This window comes from Mobula hypostoma, chromosome 2 (assembly GCF_963921235.1).
Source record: "Mobula hypostoma chromosome 2, sMobHyp1.1, whole genome shotgun sequence".
NCBI classification, from domain to species: Eukaryota; Metazoa; Chordata; class Chondrichthyes; order Myliobatiformes; family Myliobatidae; genus Mobula; species Mobula hypostoma.
The window spans coordinates 107,155,728-107,172,609 of record NC_086098.1 but is presented as its reverse complement, the minus strand read 5'-3'; the positions used below and the strand labels follow the sequence as shown (position 1 = coordinate 107,172,609).

The 16,882-nt window shown below is 39.0% G+C and overlaps 1 protein-coding gene across 3 annotated transcripts in view; it reads left to right on the top strand.

The window, feature by feature from the left end:
* ibtk (inhibitor of Bruton agammaglobulinemia tyrosine kinase) overlaps window positions 1-16,882 on the top strand; it is a 175,515-nt gene that overhangs the window by 138,378 nt on the left and 20,255 nt on the right. For 2 of the 3 annotated variants that reach the window (XM_063040345.1, XM_063040344.1), the window contains exons 22-23: window positions 1,520-1,671; window positions 15,392-15,546. In XM_063040345.1, coding sequence (XP_062896415.1) covers window positions 1,520-1,671; window positions 15,392-15,546 — 307 coding nt within the window. Of the gene's footprint in view, window positions 1-1,519; window positions 1,672-15,391; window positions 15,547-16,439; window positions 16,487-16,882 lie in introns of all 3 variants that reach the window. The other variant, XM_063040346.1, reaches the window with a different exon arrangement.

Below are 16,882 nucleotides of genomic sequence, written 5' to 3'. Positions count from 1 at the left end.
AACTGGGAGAGTAGGCCAAGCAATGGCAGATGGAATTTAACTTGGACAAGAGCAAAGTGCTGCATTTTGGTAAGTTAAACTGGGGCTGGAATTACACAGTAAATTATAGGTCCTTGGAGAATGCTGTACAACTGAGAACTAGGGGTACGTGTTCCCTGATAGTGGCAAACCAGGCAGCCAGAGTGGTGAAGGCATTTGGCATGCTTGCATTTACTGGAGAGGGCATTTATTACAAGAGCTGGGACTTCGTATTACATCTGTTCAAGTTTTTGGTGAGATTGCATGTGCAGTTCTGGTCACCTAGTGACAGGAATGATGCCATTAAACTGGAAACAATTCATAAAAGATTCTCAAGAATGTTACCAGGAGTGGAGGCTTAAATTATAAGGAGAGGTTAGATAGGTTAGAGCTTTTTTCCTTGGAGCATAGGAGGGTGAGAGGTGACCATATCAAGAGTTACAGTTTTTTTCCCCAGGGTAGAGGAGTATAAAACTAGATGGCCTGATGTGTAACATTTTCCCATGGTGGATGGTGGTTGTGTGGATTGAGCTGCCAGAGGAAGTGGTAAACAGTAGTAGAACAAATACAATGTTCAGATGATATTTGTACAAGTACTGTACACGATAGGAAAGTTTTAGGGGGTTAGAGTGCGAATGCATGTCAATAACTCAGGTAGACAGTTCAGATAGCTTGGATGTTTTGGGCCGCAGGACCTGTTTTCATGTAATATAACACTATGACTCTTAAAGGATCATTGGAAAATTTGTGTCAAGACATCTGCAATTCTGGAATTTAAATTTGCTGAGTTTTTTATGTGATCTCTATGGTTAGCTGAATAATGTAACGTAGGTCCTCAAAGACATCAGAAAAAAAAGGAAAAGGTTGATTTAGAGAACAAAACTGTAGATACTGGAACTGAGCCAGCTAAGCTGCTTTTATGGAAACAGGAGCAGGTTGGCATTTCAAGTCAAGTACCCTTCATTAGAATAAAGAGTGAAATCAAGTTATTCTATGTAACAAAGTGGAAGAAGGTAAAGGTTGGAACAAAGGGTAAAATAATGGAAACCATTGAAAGGACAGGTACACTCCTTGTCTGTATGCTATGTTCTTAATATTGTGAAATCTGGGTGATTTATTTAGTTTAGTCTCCTGGGATGTGTTGACCAGGCCTGATTATACAGCTGAAGGTAAAATTATAGGTGGGGAAGACAAAGGTGAGCAAAAACAGCAAGTTTACAATTTGATTCACTAGTTTTGCTATGCTTGTTTTGGAAGAAAACTAAGGTTTTATTTGACTCGTCTCCTGTAGATTTCTGGTACTTAAATAGCAGGTAATAACCACCTTTCAGTGTCTCAGGAATTAACATGGTTACAATTACTTAATAGATGTACGCCACCATTTTATGGTCTGTGGATATACCTAAGATATGACACACATACTGAGGATGTGTACCTAAGATTATTTACTACACAAAATTGTTATTACTGTTGAAGTAAGATCAGTCTTTTATTTCTGCAGATTTTATAAGACCAACTAAAACCAATTCAGTGGAATCCCTGCAAGAACTGTTGATGTCTGATTCTGAAGGCAGCTATGCTGGTGGAGTAGCCAGCCCCCGAGAATTAGCTTCACCTGACTTTGCAGCTGGATTTTGCCTGGAGAAATCAGAGGTCTGCCTTAAATACAATTTGTTTTTGGTTTGCAATGGTTACAGCAAAAGTACTGTAAAGCAGGCGAGAACACCTCAGCCTGGTAACATTTAATAGTTTTGGAGTGCTTTGACAATTCTCCATTAGTTCCCCAATTTCTTATTACACTGTATCCTTCATGGTTTGTCATAGCTCCTCACTGCTGTGATGCCTGGTTCTCAACATTATTGTATTTTGACCTATATTAAAGCCTATATTTTCTTTTGAAAGGCTTTTTGAAGTAGTTACTGAATACAGTGTAGTTAGAGAAATTGACCTTGCATGAGTCATAATTATATTTTCTTTTTGCAATATTTTTATTAATTTACATATAAGAACACAGAGTACAGGAAAAATATATATATCAATACATTATAATTATATTTTAAAAAATCTCTTCAATGTGAAATCCTGTACCTGTTATTTACACAAAATTATTAAAATAGCTATAGGGCATGAAGCACATTGTTAACAGAATTGCATTGAATAAATTTGCATTTCTCTCTGGCATAGAATAGCTTTACCATGTGACTTACTCCACTTTTAACTATAAAACTAAAAGTGATAGAAGCCAAATGGTTTTTGGAATATATTCAAATTAAAACTACCATATTGGTGGGTGAGGAATGGGATTTGTGTTGGTGCCCTGTTCTCCCTGGTGGTCATCCCCTATGTGATCCTTGTAACTGCAGTAGTCTTGTGGTTGTGCAACTCCCAAGGTCTGACTGCAGTTATTGCACAAATCAGGGGACTGCTGAGGTCTCACCCTTAGAGTATTCTGGCTTTCGGCTGGTTTGTATCTTTTCACAATTTCTCATGTTCTGAAACATGTAGAAACATACAGTGTGGAACCGAGCCCTTCAGCCTACCAAGAAGGACTGATCATCAAACACAGATTTACACTAATCTTATACTGACCTCCATGTTCCTATCAACTCTCCTCAGCTTCGGCCACTCACCTGCACAGGGGCAGTTCACAGTAGTACCTTGTAAAAATATTTGCACCTCCCCCCACCCCCAACCATTTGTTCATATAAATGAGTATTATAACCAGGGATTATGATCAATTTAACTGAAAATTTTTATTTGTGAATACATGCTCCTTTTTTTTTTTATCCCTCCCACAGTAAATTTCCCAAAAATCAGGGAAAATTGTAAAGCATGACATTCAAGAATTGAAATTTTAGCATTTCAAAAGTATTCATCCCCTTTTGCTCAGTACTTAGTTGAACTACCTCTTGCAGCTATTACAGCCAGTAGTCCTTTTGGATAAGTCTCTATTAGCTTTGCACAACACAATGGAGCAAGATTTGCCCATTCCTCCTTGCAAAACTGCTCAAGCTGTGCCAGATTTGTTGGGGAGCAGCAGTGGACAACAGTCTTGAGGTCTTGCCAAAGATGTTCGATGGGGTTAAGGTTAGGATTCTGACTGGGCCACTCAAGGACCTCCATTTCCTTCATTTGAAGCTACTCCATGGTTGTTCTGGTACTGTGTTTTGGGTCGGTGTCCTGTTGAAAGATTAATTTTCTCCCCATTTTAAGCTTTCTGACAGAGACGAGCAGTTCTCATCCAGGATCTCTCTGTATTTAGCAGCATTCATCTTCTCATCAATCCTCACCAGATTTCCTGTTCCTGCTGCTGAAAAGCATCCCCAAAGTATGATGCTACCTCCATCATACTTTACAGAAGGGATGGTGTTACCTGGTTGATGCGTACTATTAGATTTGTGCCACAGTACTGCTTAGTGTTGAGGCCAAAAATTTCCACTTTAGTCTCATCTGACCAAAAGACCTTCTACATCTTTACTGTGTCTTCTAGGTGATGTCTTGCAGAGTCTTTACAGGTAAAGATGTGTTTATTTTTTTAGCCAGTGTTTCTTCTCTGCCACTGTTCCGTAAATACCTCTTTTGTGCAAGATCTTGGTGATCGTGAAGCCATGAACTTCATCTCCAGTTCCAGCCTCTGAATTCTGAGTGACTTGGCATCACAGCAGCCTTTCTTACAATTGCTATTCTTCTCCAGCAACTAAGTTTAGAGAGGTGGCCTGACTTAGGGAGTGTGGCTGTGGTTTCATATTTTTTCCACTTTTTCATGATGGACGGCACTGAGCTCTGAGGTATGTACAGTACCTTTGAGACGTACCCTTCCCGGATTTGTGCTCTCTATTATCATTCCCCTGACTTATCTTGAATTTTTTGTCTTCAGTTTGGTTTGGTCTGTTGAAAATCTACCATTCTGTTGGACCATACAGAGAGTAGGGTTATTTATTCTTAGGAATTCATTGAAAACAGACAGGTGATCCTTCAGTTTTCTACAGCAACAAATTGGGTGAGTTGGTAATGTAATGCAGTATATTGTATCTGAGGAGAGTTGGTGTGTTAATTGCAAAGAGGATGACTACTTTTTCAGCCTCAATTTTAGTTTTTAATTTTTAATAAATTGTTGACAGGTTTTGGAGATTTTGATTTGATGCACAATGTTGTGTAGATCAGTAAGACGTGAAAATAGTTGTGGGGGCTGAGTACTTTCTCAAGGCACTGTATCAATCTACACATAGGATGTAGAAGAACACTGGTCACTGAAGAACATGCAAACTCCACACAGATAGTACTGGAGGTCAGGATGGAACTCACTGGAGTTATGAAACTGCAACTCCAGTCTCTGGTACATGTTTAAGGATTCCAAAGAAACACTATCCTTTAAAATTTAGAAACGGTTGAAAATAATTAAAATAGAAAATATTTTTCTTGCTATTAAAAAAAAATCTTGAATTCATTTGAAATCATTTAACTAATATAAAGTAAATAATATTAAAATAAACAAAGCACTTGTACTTTAATGAAGGATGGCAATAATGTCTAAATAAATGTGGCCCTGCCATGTCTGCCATGTCTTTAAAAATGTAAAATTAATTAACAATCTTATCAAGAATATTCACATAGAACATAGAATAGTACAGCACAGTACAGGCCCTTCGGCCCACAATGTTGTGCCGACCCTCAAACCCTGCCTCCCATATAAGCCCCCACCTTAAATTCCTCCATATACCTGTCTAGCAGTCTCTTAAACTTCACTAGTGTATCTGCCTCTACCACTGACTCAGGCAGTGCATTCCACGCACCAACCACTCTCTGAGTAAAAAACCTTCCCTTGAACTTCCCACCCCTTACCTTAAAGCCATGTCCTCTTGTATTGAGCAGTGGTGCCCTGGGGAAGAGGCACTGGCTATCCACTCTATCTATTCCTCTTATCATCTTGTACACCTCTATCATGTCTCCTCTCATCCTCCTCCTCTCCAAAGAGTAAAGCCCTAGCTCCCATAATCTCTGATCATAATGCATACTCTCTAAACCAGGCAGCATCCTGGTAAATCTCCTCTGTACCCTTTCCAATGCTTCCACATCCTTCCTATAGTGAGGTGACCAGAACTGGACACAGTACTCCAAGTGTGGCCTAACCAGAGTTTTATAGAGCTGTAACTTCTCCGTAACTTCCGCCACCTCCAACGGGATCCCACCACTAAGCACATCTTTCCCTCCCCCCCTCTCTCTGCATTCCGCAGGGATCGCTCCCTACACAACTCCCTTGTCCATTCGTCCCCCCCATCCCTCCCCACTGATCTCCCTCCTGGCACTTATCCGTGTAAGCGGAACAAGTGCTACACATGCCCTTACACTTCCTCCCTTACCACCATTCAGGGCCCCAAACAGTCCTTCCAGATGAGGCATCACTTCACCTGTGACGCGACTGGGGTGATATACTGCGTCCGGTGCTCCCTATGTGGCCTTTTATATATTGGTGAGACCCGACGCAGACTGGGAGACCGCTTTGCTGAACATCTACGCTCTGTCCGCCAGAGAAAGCAGGATCTCCCAGTGGCCACACATTTTAATTCCACATCCCATTCCCATTCTGACATGTCTATCCACGGCCTCCTCTACTGTAAAGATGAAGCCACACTCAGGTTGGAGGAACAACACCTTATATTCCGTATGGGTAGCCTCCAACCTGATGGCATGAACATTGACTTCTCTAACTTCCGCTAGGCCCCACCTCCCCCTCGTACCCCATCTGTTACTCTTTTTTATGCACACATTCTTTCTCTCACTCTCCTTTTTCTCCCTCTGTCCCTCTGAATATACCTCTTGCCCATCCTCTGGGTCACCCCCCCCCCGTCTTTCTTCCCGGACCTCCTGTCCCATGATCCTCTCGTATCCCCTTTTGCCTATCACCTGTCCAGCTCTCGGCTCTATCCCTCCCCCTCCTGTCTTCTCCTATCATTTTGCATCTCCCCCTCCCCCTCCAGCTTTCAAATCCCTTACTCACTCTTCCTTCAGTTAGTCCTGACGAAGGGTCTCGGCCTGAAACGTCGACTGCGCCTCTTCCTAGAGATGCTGCTTGGCCTGCTGCGTTCACCAGCAACTTTGATGTGTGTTGCTTTTATAGAGCTGCATCATTACCTTGCAACTCTTAAACTCTATCCCTCGACTTATGAAAGCTAACACCCCATAAGCTTTCTTAACTACCCTATCCACCTGTGAGGCAACTTTCAGGGATCTGTGGACATGTACCCCCAGATCCCTCTGCTCCTCCACACTACCAAGTATCCTGCCATTTACTTTGTCTTGGAGTTTGTCCTTCCAAAGTGTACCACCTCACACTTCTCAGGGTTGAACTCCATCTGCCACTTCTCAGCCCACTTCTGCATTTATCAATATCTCTGTGCAATCTTTGACAATCCTCTACACGATCTACAACACCACCAACATTTGTGTTGTCTGCAAACTTGCCAACCCGCCCTTCTACCCCCACGTCCAGGTCATTAATAAAAATCACAAAAAGTAGAGGTCCCAGAACAGATCCTTGTGGGACACCACTAGTCACAATCCTCCAATCTGAATGTACCCCCTCCACCACGACCCTCTGCCTTCTGCAGGCAAGCCAATTCTGAATCCACCTGGCCAAACTTCCCTGGATCCCATGCCTTCTGACTTTCTGAATAAGCCTACCGTGTGGAACCTTGTCAGATGCCTTCCTAAAATCCATATAGATCACATCCACTTAACTACCTTCATCTATATGCCTGATCACCTCCTCAAAGAACTCTTGTTAAACACGATCTGCCCTTCACAAAGCCATGCTGGCTGTCCCTGATCAGACCATGATTCTCTAAATGCCCAGAGATCCTATCTCTAAGAATCTTTTCCAACAGCTTTCCCACCACAGACGTAAGGCTCGCTGGTTTATAATTACCCGGACTATCCCTACTACCTTTTTTGAACAAGAGGACAACATTCGCCTCCCTCTAATCCTCCGGTACCATTCCTGTGGACAACGAGGACATAAAGATCCTGGCCAGAGGCTCAGCAATCTCTTCCCTTGCATCGTGGAGCAGCCTGGGGAATATTCCATCAGGCCGCGGGGACTTACCCGTCCTAATGTATTTTAACAACTCCAACACCTACTCTCCCTTAATATTAACATGCTCCAGAACATCAACCTCACTCATATTGTCCTCACCATCATCAAGTTCCCTCTCATTGGTGAATACCGAAGAGAAGTATTCATTGAGGACCTCGTTCACTTCCACAGCCTCCAGGCACATCTTCCCACCTTTATCTCTAATTGGTCCTACCTTCACTCCTTTCTTTTTCAATCTTTTTATTAGTTTCATAAAATATAGACATAACATAGCAATAATACAAATTGTTGGAAATACATTGTTATACTTAAAATGAGTAATTATAAAACCAAATAGTATAAATTGACAAAACTCCCAATCGTGTAGGATAACAATGAATAATACAGAACAAAAAAAAACTGAGAAAAATCTTGAGAAAGAAAAAAAATTGGAAAAAAAAACAAACCCCACCCCAAAAAAAAACTAAACTAAACAGAATTAGTCAACTAAACTAAAAAGACTTGGGCAATTCTAACGACGTAAAAATGGAAGAGAAGAAAACCTTAGTGTCGACGACTCCATTCCTCTCAACCAACAGTACAGAGAAGTAAAATAAGTTTGGAAATGGTCAAGTTACATCATATGAAAATGCTGAATAAATGGCCTCCCAAGTTTTTTCAAATTTAATGGAAGGGTCACAAACCACACTTCTAATTTTTTCCAAATTCAAACACAACATAGTTTGTGAAAACCAGTGAAATACAGTAGGAGGGTTAATCTCTTTCCAATTCAGCAAAATGGATCTTCCAACCATTAAAATAAGAAGTGCAATCATCCGGCGTGCTGAAGAGGTTAAATGATTTGAGTCTATCATTGGTAATCCAAAAATAGCAGTAATTGGATGAGGTTGTAAGTCTGTATTCAAAACCGTTGAAATAATATCAAAAATATCTCTCCAATATTTTTCCAACAAAGGACATGATCAAAACATGTGAGTTAAAGAGGCTATCTCGGAATGACATCTATCACATATAGGATTAATATAAGAATAATAACGAGATAATTTATCTTTGGACATGTGAGCCCTGTGCACTACTTTAAAACTGTATCAACACATGTTTAGCACATATAGAGGATGAATTAACCAATTGAAGAATTTATTCCCATTTTTCAATCGGTATAATAATCTTAAGTTCTCTTTCCCAATCAGCTTTAATTTTATTGGAAACATCAGGACATAAATTCATAATTATGTTATAAATAATTGCTACAACACTTTTCTGGGAGAGATTTAGATCTAAAATTTTTTCCAAAGTATCCATTGGATATGAGTGTGGAAAATTAGGAGAAGCAGTAATTAAGAAGTTTCTAATCTGTAGGTATCTAAAAAAGTGAGATCTGGGTAAGTTATATTTATTAGAAAGTTGATCAAAAGACATGAAACAACTATCCAAAAATAAGTCACGAAAATGTACTATACCTTTGGTTTTCCAATCAAAATAAGCTTGATCCATAGTGGAAGGTTGAAAAGGAAATTAGATATAATAGGACTTGCTAAAATAAATTGATTGAACCCAAAAAATCTTCGGAATTGAAACCATATATGTAAAGTATGCTTAACTATTGGATTATTCATTTGTTTATACAATTTAGAAGAAATAAAAGGAAGCAAAGTTCCTAAAACCGAACCCAAAGAAGACCCTTGTAATAAATTACATTCAAGATTTACCCAGTGTGGATTTAAAGATACATCCAAATCTCGTAACCAAAATTTTAAGTATCGAATTTTAATTGCCCAATAATAAAATCTAAAATTCGGGAAGGCGAGCCCCCCTCCTTTTTAGATTTCTGTAAATACCTTTTACCTAGCCTAGGATTTTTGTTCTGCCATATATATGAGGAAATTTTTGAATCAACATTATTGAAAAAAGATTTTGGGATAAAAATTGGAACCGATTGAAATACATATAGAAATTTGGGCAAAATAATCATCTTAATAGCATTAATCCGACCAATCAAAGACAAAGAAATTGGTGACCATTTAGTAAACAAAAGTTTAATCTGATCAATTAAAGGTAAAAAATTAGCTTTAAGTAAGTCTTTATACTTTTTCGTAATTATTATCCCTAAATATATAAATGATTCAGTAACCAATTTAAATGGTAAACATCCATAAATAGGTACCTGCTTATTTAGGGGAAATAATTCACTCTTATTAAAATGCAATTTGTAGCCAGAAAAATTACTAAATTGAGTCAACAAAGCTAGAATAGCAGGAATTGACTTCTCCGGATTAGAGGTATATAATAACAAATCATCTGAATATAGTGATAATTTATGTATTTCGTTTCCGCAGGTAATACCAAAAATATTGGGCGAGTCACGGATAGCAATTGCTAAAGGTTCAAGGGCGATATTAAATAGTAAAGGACTAAGAGGGCATCCTTGCCTAGTACCATGAAATAGACAAAAGAAGGGAGATCTTTGATTATCAGTGAAAACCGAAGCTACCGGGGAATAATATAACAATTTAATCCAAGATATAAATGTCAAACTAAAATTAAATTTCTCAAGCACACTAACTAAATAAGGCCATTCAACTCTGTCAAAGGCTTTCTCAGCATCTAATGAGATAATACATTCCGGGGTAATAAGTGAAGGGGTATAAACAATATTTATTAAAGGATGAATAACGATTTTTAATAAATCCAGTTGGTCCATAGATGTAATTTGAGGTAATACCTTCTGTAACCTAGTTGCTAAAATTTTTGAAAAAATTTTTGAATCTACATACAAAAGACATATCGGTCTGTATGATGCACGATCAGTAGGATCTTTAGTCTTTTTAAGAATTAAGGAAATAGAGGCTTCATAAAACGATTGTGGTAATTACCTAAACTGATTGCTTCTTTGAATATTCTAGACAACCATGGAGAGAGAATAGAGGAAAAGGATTTTAAAAATTCCACTGTAAACCCATCTGGACCGGGTGCTTTACCAGAATTCAATGATGAGCTTGCAGTTATTATTTCTTCCTCTGTAATAGGAGTTTCTAATGATAAGCAATCTTCGGGTGATAATTTCGGAAAATTCAGTTTACTTAAAAAATCATGCATGGTATTAAAATCATGAGGAAAATCAGAGTGATATAAAGAGGTATAAAATTCTTGAAAGATTTTGTTTATCCCATCATGATCAACTGTCAAAGTATCATCGTGTTTGCGAATCTTAGTAATTTGACGTTTAACCGAAGCAAATTTCAATTGATTAGCCAATAATTTACCTGATTTATCACTATGAATATAAAAACCACTTCTAGTTCTCATTAATTGATTTTCAGTCGAGGATGTTAATAGTAAGCTATGTTCCAATTGAAGTTCAACTCTGTGTTTGTACAGCTCCTTACTGGGAGAAATAGCATTTTTTTTTATCAATTTCTTTAATTTTATCAACCAACAAGAGTTGATTCTTGGCACGTTTTTTCAAACCAGCCGAATGGGAAATAATCTGACCATGGATAAGCTTTAAAAGCATCCCAAACTGTTCCATTGGAAACTTCTTCCATAGTATTAATTCAAAAGAAGAAATCTTTTCAAGTTCCTTTATAAACTTGACAAAGTCCAAGTCTTGAAGCAAAATAGGGTTAAATCGCCATTGTCTATTAGTACAAGAAGTATCCATTAACTTGATAGAAAGTTTCATTGGAGCATGATCTGAAATGGCGATAATGTCATAATTACAATCAATTACAGATGGGATTAATCGAGAGTCAATAAAAAATAGTCAATTTGAGAATAATAACGATGAACATGTGAAAAGAGTGAGAATTCTTTAATGTTTGGGTGTAGAAATCTCCAAATTTCTGAAACCCCAGAGTCAAACATAAAAGAGTTAATAAGAGTAGCTGACTTATTCGGTAAAGCCGGACTACCTATGGATCTGTCCAACATGGGATTCAAACATAAATTAAAGTCACCGCCCATTATCAACATTTACTCGTTTAAGTTAGGAAAGGAAGTGAATATGTGTTTTAAAAATTCAGGATAATCCACATTCGGAGCATAAGCATTAACCATAGCAACCTTTTTATTAAAAAGTAACCCAGTGATTAACAAAAATCTGCCGTTAGGATCTGAGATAATGTCTTGATGAATAAATGTAATTGAGGGATCTATAAAAATTGAAACGCCTTTAATTTTGGCTTGGGAGTTTGAGTGGTATTGTTATTCTTTCCAGAACTTAAAGAAGCATTGATTATCCTCTTTCCTTACATGAGTTTCTTGTGCAAAAATAATATGAGCATTCAGTCTTTGGAATACTTTGAAAATCTTTTTCTGTTTTATTGGATGTTTTAAATCATTTGTATTCCAAGAGACAAAATTAATAATGTGAGCCATAATTTAAGATTAACCCTTTGGTGAGTAAAGGGTTAACTATAATGTGAACTCATGAAATCGGAAGAGGAATACATGATCAGAGAGGAACCGGAAATCCCGACACTGCAGACATCTTTGTAGTCCTAAATCAGCCCAATAGAAAAAATTAAAAAACAAAAAGACTACCCTACCCACCATCCCCAAGAGCCCCGAACTAAGCCAGAAAAGGCTGAAGAAAGAACTAACTAATACAACTTCTAACCCCATTTCTACAGGAGGCAACTCCAAAGATATATGTTATATAGATGACCCCCCCAGAAACTGATATATATATATAAAAAATTAAACACTATACTAAAATAATCTACATAGTATAATTACTAAGATATATAAATAAGAAATAGTATCAATATGTATGATTAGTTAATTATAAATGAGAGTAAATAAAATATCGCTTCCAAAAAAAAGGGGATTATGGGAAGAAGAAACATAAGAACATGGCGTCCCAAAAAGAACAAAGGAGATTATGCAAAAAGAAAAACAAATCGCCATTTTAATTGTACAGAAACAAAAATAAAGAACATATAACTGAAAATGATCGTCAGACCAAATCGTTAGTAAGAATATCGGAAAACAAAAAGTTAAGGAAAAATTAACTAAAAGAAAGTAACATTATTTGCAAGAAATAACTATTTTATGTAAGTTGTAAAGTAATAACTATAGTAAGCACAAAACAAAAATCTTGAGCTTATAAAAAACCTTCATCGTACGGTGGTAGAAGGTTTATTTTTTTAAAAAAACACCAGAGCAAAAAGCTGATACTGAGAGCACAGAATATTAATTAAAGGGCGGTGTCCGCATCAGATGGGTAGTTATCATCCAAAAAGCTTTGAGCGGCGGTTATGGAATGGAAGACGCGACGAGATCCATCAGGAAGAGAAATTCTGAGACGTGCAGGATACAATAATGCCGGTTTGAGATTTTTTTGATAACATTCCGACAACAGAGGTTTAAAAGTCAGTCACTCCTTCATCACTTTGGGACTGTAATCTTGAACTATCCTGAAGGAATGCTGGCGATACTTGATCATCCCTTGTCGACGAGCAGTCTGGAGAAGCTGTTCTTTGACGTTAACATAATGGAAACGAAGAATAATTGGTCTCGGTTTGGATACAGCCGATGTCGACTTTGACCGCGGTATACGGTGGACACGGTCAAGTAATGGAGGCTTGTTGGGAAAAACTGAACTGAACGTATCCTTTAAAAGTTGAGCAAAGAATATTGAAGGGTCTCCATCCTCAACATCCTCGGGTAGACCAATTATACGTAAGTTTTGTCTTCTCGATCGATTTTCAAGACCGATGACTTTGGATTTAAAATGTTGCAGTTGTTTAATAGTCAAAGCTAAATTCTGCTCTAAGTTCTCGACTTTTGAATCCGTCTTCTGAGATTTAATATCCAGTTCAGAGATTCTACTTCGATGTTTTTGAACTTCACAATCCAAGGATTTCAGAGATTCCGTGATTGATTTTAAATCTTCATTAAGGCTTTGACATTGTTGTTCAAATTTACCAGATAAACTTTCAGATAAATTTTACCGTTGTTCCTCGAACTTTTCCTCTAGAAACTTCTTCATAACCTCATAAGATAGCTCCGTTTGCTTAGAGTCACCTTTCTTTTTTCCTCCGTTCCCGTCAGAATCTTTCCCATCTTTGGCTTTGGATCTTGTACTCATTTCTTTAAATTCCAGAGTTGCAATTTAAGAAAAAATGAGTAAGATGGAATAAATCTTCTGGTGTGGATAAAATTAATTAGATCAAGGAGTTCATAGGTTAAAAAAGATAACGGGAATGGAGCGGAGCCAGAAGCGACTTCACTCCATGAGCGCTTCCTGCAGAATCCCTTCACTCCTGTCATCCTTTTTTTCTTCACATAATTGAAGAATGCTTTGGGGTTTTCTTTTACTCTGCTCGCCAAGGCCTTCTCATGCCCCTTCTTGCTCTTCTCAGTCCCTTCTTAAGCTCCTTTCTTGCTTCCCTATATTCCTCAATAGACCCATCTGATCCCTGCTTCCTAAACCTCATGTATGCTGCCTTCTTCCACCTGACTAGATCTGCCACCTCACTTGTCACCCATGTTTCCTTCACCCTACCATTCTTTATCTTCCTCACCGGGACAAATTTATCCCTGACATCCTGAAAGAGATCTCTAAACACTGACCACGTGTCTATAGTGCATTTCCCTGCAAGAACATCATACCAATTCACACCCGCAAGTTCTAGCCTTATAGCCTCATAATTTGCCCTTCCCCAATTAAAAAATTTTCCTTTCCTCTCTGTGCTATCCTTTTCCACGATAATGCTAAAGGCCAGAGAGCGGTGGTCACTGTCCCCCAGATGCTCAGCCACTGAGAGATCTGTGACCTGACCCGGTTCATTACCTAGTACTAGATCTAGTATGGCATTCCCCCTAGTCGGCCTGTCCACATACTGTGACAGGAATCCGTCCTGGACACACTGAACAAACTCTGCCCCATCTAAACACTTGGACCTAATCAGGTGCCAATCAATATTAGGGAAGTTAAAGTCACCCATGATAACAACCATGTTATTTTTGCACCTTTCCAAAATCTGCCTCCCAATCTGCTTCTCTGTATCTCTGCTGCTCCAGGGGGCCTATAGAATACCCCCAATAGAGTAACTGCTCCCTTCCTGTTCCTGACTTCCACCCATACTGACTCAAATGTGGATCCTGCTACATTACCCACCCTTTCTGTAGCTGTAATAGTATCCCTGACCAGTAATGCCACCCCTCCTCCCCTTTTTCCGCCCTCTCTATCCCTTTTAAAGCACTGAAATCCAGGAATGTTGAGAATCCATTCCTGCCCTGGTGCCAGCCAAGTCTCTGTAATGTCCACTACATCATAATTCCATGTATGTATCCAAGCTCTCAGTTCATCACCTTTGTTCCTGATGCTTCTTGCATTGAGGTACACACATTTCAGCCCTCCTACCTTACTGTCTTTACACCGTTTATTCTGCTTCTCTTTCCTCAAAGCCTCTCTATATGTTAGATCTGACTTTACTCCATGCACTCCTTTCACTGCTCTATTGCTCTGGGTCCCATGCCCCTTGCAAATTAGTCTAAACCCTCCCGAACCATGCTAGCAAACCTACCTGCAAGGATATTGCTCCCCCTTGAGTTCAGGTGCAACCCATCCAATCTGTACAGGTCCCACCTTCCCCAGAAGAGATCCCAATGATCCAAAAATCTAAAACCCTGCTCCCTGCACCAACTCCTCAGCCACAGATTCAACTACCATCTCCTCCAATTCTTATCATCACTGTCACGTAGCACTGGCAGCAATCCTGAGAACATCGCCTTTGAGGTCCTGTTCTTCAGCCTTCTGCCTACTTGCCGAAACTCACACTTCAGGACCTCATCCTGCCTATGTCGTTGGTCCCAACATGTCACGACTTCTGGTTGCTTTCCCTCTCGTACCAGGATGTCGTGCAGAGACATCGGGAGGCCACAAACCATGCGGGTGTGCTTCTCACGTCCACAAGATCTCCTGTCTGCTCCCCTGACTATAGAGTCTCCAATGATGACAGCTCTCCTCTTCTCCGTCCCACCCTTCTGCACCACAGGGTCAGACTCAGTGCCGGAGGCCCTGCCACCGTGGCTCACACCTGGTCGGTCGTTATTTCACATCTCTAATGATGCCAGAGCAACAAATTTAATCCTTGATGATGATGCATAAATTACTGAGGTTGTTCTTTGTCAGTTTGCCATTGTTCAAGCACGTCATTTAGAGTTACTGCATTATAATGTATTAATGTCTGTCCTTTATGTCACCTAATTGTTTTTAACCAGCAGTCAATGATCATTGATTAGTATTTTCATAGATAATTTTTCACATTTTAGGTTGATGAGGGAATCAATATTTCAGACAGAAAATATCCAGCTGAAGAGGCAAAAATGAGTGACAAAATATTGCCTTCTAAGAAGGAGTCAAATCCAAAATTCTGTCTTGGATCTAGCTGTAGTAATGCTACAGGGTGGACAACTTGTTCTCTGAGGTGAAGTACACAACTTATAGTTCAGAAATTCTGTGTTGTATTACTTCTACTTCTATGGAATATCCACTCTTTTTGGAGTCCACAATTGTTTAAAATGTCTTTCAAGAACAAATCCCTAGAATCTGTACATGAACCTCTACACCCTTTTTCACTACTTCATATCAAAGAAAATTATCCAGTGAATGAATTGTATGATATATTGTGTCTGTATGATGGTCTTTATGTAGTAATATACATTGTATAGCAAAATGTAGTATATTTTGTAACATTGCAAAGAACTTCATAGGAATATTGGACAATGTAGAACATTATCTAAGATCACAACAGATACTAGATGAACCTGGTACATGGGCCAAGGAATGGCAGATGGAATTTAACTTGGGCAAGTGCAAGGTGCTACATTTTGGTTAAGCCAGGGCAGAACTTGCATGGTAAATGTTAGGGCACTGGACAGTGTTGTAGAACAGCGAGAACTAGGGGTATAGCCACATAGTTCCCTGAATTTAGTGACACAGGTAGACATGTAAAGGTGGTGTTTGGTATTCTTGCTTTCATCAGTTGTTCAGGAGTTGGGATATCGTGTTACAATTACATAAGTTGTTGGTGATACGACTCTTGGAGAATTGTGCATAGTTCTGGTTGGAAAGCTATAGGAATTATGCAGATAAGCAGGAAAGGGTGCAAGAAAGATTCTCAAAGATGTTCCTGGGACTTGAGGTTGACTTTTTCCCCTGGAGCAGTGGAGATTCAGGACTCTAGAGATATTTAATTACGTGAGTGGTGTAGGTGAGTTTGATAGCTACAGTCTTTTCTGCAGTAGGGGAGTCTATAATTACAGGACATAAATTTGAGGTGAGAGGACAAAGGTTTACAGAGGAGAATTTTTTTTTCAGATGGAGTTGTGTCTACGTGGACTGAGCTACCAGAGGAAGATGTAAAGGTGTGTGCAATTACAATGGTTTAGAAGGATATGGACTAAACACAAGCAAATGGGTCTAGTTATAGATAGCTTGAGCTGAAGTGCCTGTTATGCTGTGTGACTCTGACATTATCAAGCAAGAGTATGAAACCAAGTCAGTGGGTTTATTTGGGCCGAAAACCAAGAGCTTGGTCAGAAAAGTAAGTATTAAGGCCAAAAGATAGAGAAAGAGGTAAGGGAGTAGAGAGATTTGTGGAGGGAATTCCAAAGCTTTATGATCTTGACAGCTAATCACACAACTGCTGAAGGTGGAGCAATTAAATTTGATGATAAACAATGGCTAGAGTTGCAGGAGTAACTCTTGATTGCAGCAGGGCTGAACTCTGTTTAAATTGTTTCTATTTCATATATAGTAGA